The sequence below is a fragment of the Labeo rohita genome, chromosome 5 (assembly GCF_022985175.1).
Source record: "Labeo rohita strain BAU-BD-2019 chromosome 5, IGBB_LRoh.1.0, whole genome shotgun sequence".
NCBI classification, from domain to species: Eukaryota; Metazoa; Chordata; class Actinopteri; order Cypriniformes; family Cyprinidae; genus Labeo; species Labeo rohita.
In genome coordinates, this window is record NC_066873.1 from 17,708,187 (window position 1) to 17,716,125 (window position 7,939).

The 7,939-nt window shown below is 36.4% G+C and overlaps 1 protein-coding gene across 13 annotated transcripts in view; it reads left to right on the forward strand.

The window, feature by feature from the left end:
• mef2cb (myocyte enhancer factor 2cb) overlaps positions 1-3,344 on the forward strand; it is a 155,263-nt gene extending 151,919 nt beyond the window's left edge. For 9 of the 13 annotated variants that reach the window (XM_051108842.1, XM_051108841.1, XM_051108843.1 and 6 more), the window contains 2 exons: positions 157-292; positions 531-3,344. In XM_051108842.1, the coding sequence (XP_050964799.1) occupies positions 157-292; positions 531-894 (500 nt within the window). In that variant the 3' untranslated portion in view covers positions 895-3,344. Of the gene's footprint in view, positions 1-156; positions 297-530 lie in introns of those variants that run through there. The other 4 variants (XM_051108848.1, XM_051108849.1, XM_051108853.1 and 1 more) reach the window with 2 other exon arrangements.
• The last annotated feature ends 4,595 nt before the right edge of the window (positions 3,345-7,939 follow it).

A 7,939-nucleotide genomic window follows, 5' to 3' on the forward strand; every position in this document is an offset into this window, starting at 1 on the left:
ATTAAATCTTGACTAAAGGAATGCAGAATCTCATCGATTTGTCTTTTCTGCATGTAATAACTCGGTCTCTCCAGCAGGTGGAGACATTGTCATCTAAATAAGCAGCACCATAATTTAGGATGCGAATGTTAACCCCGGCCATGTGTTTTCTTTTAGAATATTCTCTGAGCAGTGCGGATCTGTCCTCTATATCTGGCTTTAACAGTGCCAACACTCTGCATCTGGGCTCAATGAGTGGATGGCAGCAACATCAGATCCAGAACATGCAGCACTCTGCCCTCAGTCAGCTGGGGTGAGTCCAAACACAAACACACATGCACTTCATTACCTATACACACATCAAATAGCCTATTTGAATTCTTATGCACTTAAAATGTGCGACTTTTTCTCATCCTTACTGTTCTTTGTCACTGCAATTCTGCCATATTAAGTATTGTCAAATGTCACTGATTTGATTGTATCTTTGGCACAAGAGTGCACCAGCACTCGTTCCGATCCGTAACCCCCTTCATTTCCTTTCCTTCCTACAGAAATTGCTCTAGCACTCACTTATGTCAGGGTTCAAATCTCTCCCTGCCCTCTACTCAAAGCCTGCACATCAAGTCCGAACCTGTTTCTCCTCCTAGAGATCGATCCAGCAGCACCACGCCCGCCGGCTACGGCCCGCTACCGTCCCACCAGCAGCACCAGGGCCCGCCCCCACAGGGGCGACAGGACTCGGGCCGCTCTCCGGCCGACAGCCTCAGCAGCTGCGGCAGCTCGCACGAAGGCAGTGACCGCGACGACCACCGTCCCGACTTCCATTCGCCGTTAGGATTGGGCCGGCCCGGCTTGGACGAGCAAGATAGCCCATCCGTGAAGCGCGTCCGCCTCTCGGAGGGGTGGGCCACATGATAAGCGATGCCCCCCCACTTGGACAGCCCCATCCTCGATCTTGACCTCCCCACGCGAAGCGGCTCATGCGTTTCTGCCGTTTATGACTAGTCACAATCATTGCTCTCCCTTGTTCTCTGATTTGCTGTAGAGAGGGGAGGAAGTGCTCTCGAAATTACCTGTAATTTTTTTTTTTGTTTGTTTTTATTATAATTATTATTATTTTATCAGAGTGTGTCTGATATACATATTGTTGTGATTGACGGGTTTTCAGGGAGGGATGCGGGAAGGAGGACTGATGCGACAGGGTTGGGGAGGGTTCGGTGGGCGGGGTTACTATGCATAACTTGTGCAGTGTGTGGAATACAATGTAAAGAATTACCATATATGCATATATATTTACACGTTGTGTAGGTGTACATGTATGCAGAGTAACAAACCAACAAAAAGTGTCAGGTACTCTTGGATCTTTTTTTTTTGTAAAATACATGCCTCAGTGATGTTCAGCCACAAGAGGAGCACAGCCGAAAAGCGAATCGCGGAGGTGACAGCTTAGCACTTGAGTTGTTGTACCAGTACAATATGTACAGATTCCTTTTTTTTAGTGCCACTCTCTTCAGAGGGGCCCTTCGCTAAATGTATGTTATGGGTGACAATGTCATGTTGCAGGTTCAACGTATTGTACATAGAGAAAAGGCTGGGACACGGGGGAAGGGTCAAGGTTGCTGATTTCACACAAACATACCTGTTATGCAAGAATTTCGAAGGATTGTACAGATACATGTGCAGGTTCCTTGGTTAAGTTATGGGGGAGTGGGTATTTCAGGAAAAAAATTAACTCTCCTGCTGATGGAGTGAAAATAGCAGGACAGAGTGGCAAAGATGAAGGACTTTAAATTAAGAGCCATGTTACTTCAGTCTGCTGACGTTTTAATCTAGGACTTGCAGTTGTTGTTCAGTATTAAAAGAAGAAAACAAGAAAAAAAATTGTATGATACACTTGCTTATATTTTCATATCAAAAAGGAATACAATGCAAAGCATTTTTGTGGCTTTTTGTAGTTTATAAGAGCCAGAATGTGTTTTGATAGCTTTGCTTATATGAGAAATGATAGTAAACGGATGAAAAAACTTGGGCTTTTCAACCATAAGCCATGAGACAGTGAACCCTTGCTTTGCTCAATGTTTTTTTTTTTTCTCTCTCTTTCTCTCTCTTTGTAGAAGTTTTGTTTTTAAACGTGTATTTCTAAGTATATTGAATAATAATATTAAGAATCTTTTTAAAAAATCTGTGAAATTAACATGCTTGTGTATAGCTTTCTAATATATGAATATATATGATAAAATTATGGTCATAACATTTTCCCAATTGCGGGGATGTGCGGTTGCACATGTTAAGTGTTTGTTTGTTTTTTTTCCCCCTTCTTTTTTTCCTCCACCGGACTGAGTCTTTCAGGGGCGAATACATTCAGAATGATAAGTCGCACTTACGAATATGCCCCCTTTTTTTAATAAGCACAAGATATCCACTTTGGTCTGGATTATTCACCACCTTTTAAAGTTTCCAGTGTCACATTAATCAACATTGCACTGAAGATTTTATAATGTTAAAACAGCACAGTCATAGATACCTCATGACTGCTTGTGTAAGCTTGTATCATCATTTAGTGGATTGTGACTAGTTTTGTTCAATTGATATACATATCTATCATTGTGCATTCTGTGATTTTGACAGGACATATGTTAGTCTGTATTTTCTACCAAAGACAACAAGTGATGTTATGTTTGCCGATCCATTATCCTTTCTGGGTTTGAGACCGTTGTGTTTCTTCACAAGTTGTTCATGCTAGTTGCTGGTACCTCTGACTCACCCTCCCAGTGCCTCAGATTACCTTTCAATGAGTTGGTCTTGTTGAGAATTGGGAACATTCTCCTCTAACTAACAAGTGTACAGTATTGTGAAAAATGCCATTGTTTGTTATATAGATTTCAACTGTCCATATATGACTCTCCGGTTATTTTCTTTCTTTTTTCTTTGTTTTTTTTTTTAATAGATTTTTTTGGTTGACCTTTTCGTTTCTCTCTCTCTCTCTCTCTTTTCTCTCGAGTGTTGTTTCCATTAAGTATATAAATAACAAAATAAAAACGAAAAAAAAAAAATGCTGAAAAATTCTGTAGTAACAAATGTAGCTTGTATAAACCTACAATGGGTAAGGTTGAAAGAAAGTGTCTTTTTTTGTTTTCTAACCAGGAGAAAGAGGCTTTCAGCGGCACAAGCTGGACTTTGTCGCCACTTGAAGACAAGATGTCATTAAATTAAACCACATCTCTGTATCTCAAGGGACTTGATTCAGCTGTATGTAGTAAAAATTAATGTATGGAATAAAAATTGTTTCTCCTGCTGGGACTAAAAAAAAGGTATTTGTATTTTGCAGAGAATTCAGTAAAGTTACTGGCTTTCTTAGTTACACAGACGTCCTGGTGTGATTTTTATTGTGTTCTGTCCCTCGACGCAACATGCAAGACATCTGTGTGAACGTGTATTCAGTCAGTATCTTTTTTCCGCTCTAAATGGTTAGTCGCAGAAGCATCAGAATTATTATTATCATTATTATTATGGTCACCATGTGTGGGCCAATCTTCAAACAGAGGTATATGCACAAGACTTTACCAGTCAGTGGAGTGTGGTTTTGCACCAGAAGCTCAGTCAACAAACACTTAATTTGACTGAATAAAATATTAAATCATATTCAGCATACATTCACCTATTCATACAGCCTCTCAGAATCGTTTTCCCCCTCACCACTAGCCATTTGCCAGTAATGTTATCAAATTTCATCATGACAGTGTTATCCACCTTTTTCAAACAGCTCATTTTGCTGCTTGATATTGCAAATTGGCATGTCTTACCATGTTATTTAAATGTATTAAGGTAATTATAAACACCTTTGTAGTACAAACAGATTTACTGTTTACTATAGTCAATAATGAACCTGAAGTCTCACCCACAGGTTAACTTCTGTGACAGGCGGTTAATATAAAATAAAATAAAATAAAATAAAATAAAAAAGTAAAGTAAAGTAAAATAAAATAAAATAAATAAAAAGTGGTCGACAGTTTGTTCAGCCAATCAGAAGGATTTCAGACGTTTTCTTTCGCGTGCACAGCGGCCAGTCCATATATGGAACCGGAAACTGAATTTGGCGCGTTTTCTTGAGTGTGGAGAAAGTAAAATGTTCGAGATTTTTCACTTGTCAACGACGTTTTACACAAAGAAACCTCCTAAAAGATATTAAAATAAAGAGACCAAAAACAACGAGACAATAAACAGGAAGAAAACCGGTAAAGCTTTTCGTGTTTTGAGGGAGGTAAGAGCTTCACAACGGTTATAAACAAATTCTGAGTTTGCTTTGCTTCTGCTTTAATATTTTTCGGTTGCCATGGTTACTCAAAAGTGGCAGGGTTGTGAAAGGACGTGTTTAATCTGCGGCTCTTCTGATGAACATACAACTGCTAACATCGCTCACAACCAGACTCACAACACCTGAACATCCTTCAGATAAAACCCCCTGAGTGGGTTTATTCTTCTTTCCCTTGAAAATATGTTTAGCTCCCGAGCGTTAATCAAATATTTCTTCTTTTTCGTTTAACCAAAGAGCTAGCATGTTTATTAGTCTAATTAGTATTAACAGTATATTAGTAGCCTAGTAGAGTTAAAGTGTACTCGTTATAGCCTAGGCTATCGACCTTTGATTTTTTTTGTATTGGTTTATTAAGCTTCAAATGGCTTATATAAATAATGAAAAAAGGTTTTCAAGAAAATGTCAGACCTCATAATTACCCAAAACAACTGATTGGCATTGTTGTAGAAGCAGCAAAGGCTGTTGAAGAGACAATGAATCCTTCTGGCCACTAGATGTCACCATTGTTCAATGTTTCAAAGATTTGGTGACAGTCAATGTTGCCTTTATTTGATTTCATTCACCCGCTTCGACGGTGAAACTGAACTAATCACTGTCAGCTGCGTTAAACCATGCACACATTCGATATAGACCAAATATTCATACTCTTTGATTTGACTATAATTTTATGTTCGTATTTTGTGTTCAGTTTTCTTTGTTTTTGTATTGAATGCGTTTTATGATATTTCTAGCTGCTTGATCACATTATCTGCTATTGGACTGTACACAAAAGTCATATTTTTAATGCTCAAAATAGGCCACTTTTATCACATACATTCTGATCTCCTGTAGGGAGAATTTTTGTATTTCACTTGTATTTTTCCCCTGATCTGAGGACATGATGAAGTTGTCACATATAGTATGTAAATGATGTTCTAACTTTGATTCTCTAACTTTGATGTGTATAATTTACATATATTGTAGCCCTATATAATACTAAAATGTAAGTATTTTTGAACGTCTGTGATGATCAAAAAGAATGTCACAACAAAGAGATTATTTCATCGTTTAATCAACAGATTATTTTCATCACATGTTCCACTTCTTCAGATGTCACACATAAGATATTATCTCTCGACTTACACTTTCGCAAATCTTTCAGAAATACATTATATATGAACAAAACACAACAAACGAAAGAAAGGAAATCACAGGCGCACTTTGACATTGAAAGAATTAGCAGTTTAAACTTAATGCAACTGAAATCTTGGGTTTACATTATAATAACGATTGTGAGCCAAATGTACAATTAAAAATGAACAGATATTGCTTTTAAAACAGTAATAATTCCGTCACAAATACCATCGAGCACTGTGGAAGTTTACACGATTAAATCAATCAGTCAGCCAGAAAAAAAGAAAGTAAAAAACGAACGAACGAAACGGTTCTTTAGAATAAAGAGTAGTTTGGTTTTTTTTTTCAATTTCTTTCTTTCTTTCTTTCTTTCTTTTTATCACCCAATAGATACATAATCGATAATCATCATCGATAATCATCATCGATAAATATTACATTAGTTGCGGATAATTTGGGGATATCGAATTACCAATATTTTTAGATCCAAAATATGATCCCCCTTTCTCTCTCTTTTTCTTTCTTTCTTTCTTTCTTTCTTTCTTTCTTTCTAAAGTACATGAAATCAACAAAAAAAAGTTTCTGTCATAACATGTCGAAGACGTTTGTTCATGAACGTGCTTTATAGAAAAGGAGAGCATGCAAGTGTGTTTTTAACTATCATCAAGTGAATATGGTAACTGTGAAGTTGTTTTTTTTTTTTTTTATTCAGATGAAATATAAGATTATTTTTAAAATAAAACCATGCGCGTTAATACATTATATTGCTGTTCTTTAAAGTTCTTATCACAATGTAAAAAATCCGTTCAGTAAACATTAAGGTTCATGCATCATCTTGAGCACGCATTTATAATCTATCGCGTGTAACCCGCGTATTGACCAAAAATGGCTGCGACACTGTTTATTAAAGCAAATTTTAAAAAAGAAAATTAACCTTTGAAATGTCTCTTTGTATGCTAACACATTTTCTGGCTTTATTAAGGTCTCTGGCTTAAGTACGAACGCAGATAGAATGGACGACCTTTTACAGTCAGCTCCACAGGATATAATTTACAACAGCAGCTACAATAGTAAGTCATCACTGATAATTTATGGTGACAAAAATATAACGCACTAACAAAGAAATCTACTAGAAAGCCAATATTTGGACATGTTGTCAAAACTGTTGCTAGCCTAAGCTATCACTGTGCGTGTACTGAATTGTATTTGTCCAAAATAAGAATTTTGTGTAGCCTAACGTGTCTACAAAAATATAAATGAACGGAAGGCTCTTATATAATTTAAAGCAAGTATTTATTCACCTATCAATATTTGATTAGAGTTTGAAATCGGTCTATCAATCAGTTTGCTTCTGAGAGATGACGACAGCCCTGAATTTATATTAGACGAAGCTTTGAGAGAGAAAAACTAATACATAATCAAATATAATTAAAATTATAAATTATTTTCAATTTGTGAATGCTATGTTCGCGTGGAATGATCGCTCTCGTCTATGATAAATCGTTACATTTTTTCTGCAGGAGTTCGCGATGGAGAATTACACCACTAGATGTCGCCACGTGTTACAGAAATGCATCACGGTGACTCAAATTGCATTTCTCACTTCGAGTGAATTTCTGGAGAACAAATGGCTGAGGCAATATTTAGAAATGGCTTGAAATATCATTTAGAATATAGTTTATTATTTTATTAGCTCTCTTACACGTTTAGAGGAATTGGCCATGAGCTTATGTGTCCTACACGAAAAATAAAGATGTAGTCTAATAGTTGAAAAGGAGAAGGAAAAAACTAAAGTTTATTAACATGATAAAAACGTGTAAATGCCCATCGTTTCATCTTAATTCTCTGTTAATCGTATGTGTGCACTGCATTATTCGGCAGAGCTAAACAATGGAAAGAAAACATGAATGTCTTTGTATTGAATTACCTGGAAATCAGCCTCTTTCTCTCTCCTCTCTCTCTCTCACTCTCTCTCCACCCCTCTTTCTCTATCTATTATACGTTTAACTCACTTAAACAACAAGTCTGTCCATATAGTTTATAGGCTATTTTATATATTTATAGCGGTGATAATAATGATTGTGAAAAGAATCACGAAAGAGAATAAAGAGAGGAGAAAGAGAAATAAGCCATACGGCTCGTTTAGACGCTAGACATTTTAGATTTTCTTGTTCTCATCATTTAAAGAGGCTGAATTACAGATCTCTTTTTTTTTTGTTTTGTTTTTTTGATGCAATAAGTGACCCTTAAGACAATCTGGTATCTATATTTTTCCTTTGACTGTATTTGTCTACATCGATAATAAGAATTATATCAACTTTATCTTTTATCTATTAGCAGTCTTGTATATTTACAGGAACACGTTTGGGAGAAAACATCCTGTTCAAGATACGCAAAAACAAAAATCATTTTTTACGTTTAATCTAGCGTAGAGTATAGGCTAACGGTCATGTAAAATGTATAAAAGAGAAAATGAATACAAAAATCCTACAAATGCCATTTCTCTTAGTGAAACGTCTATTTTTATGAGCC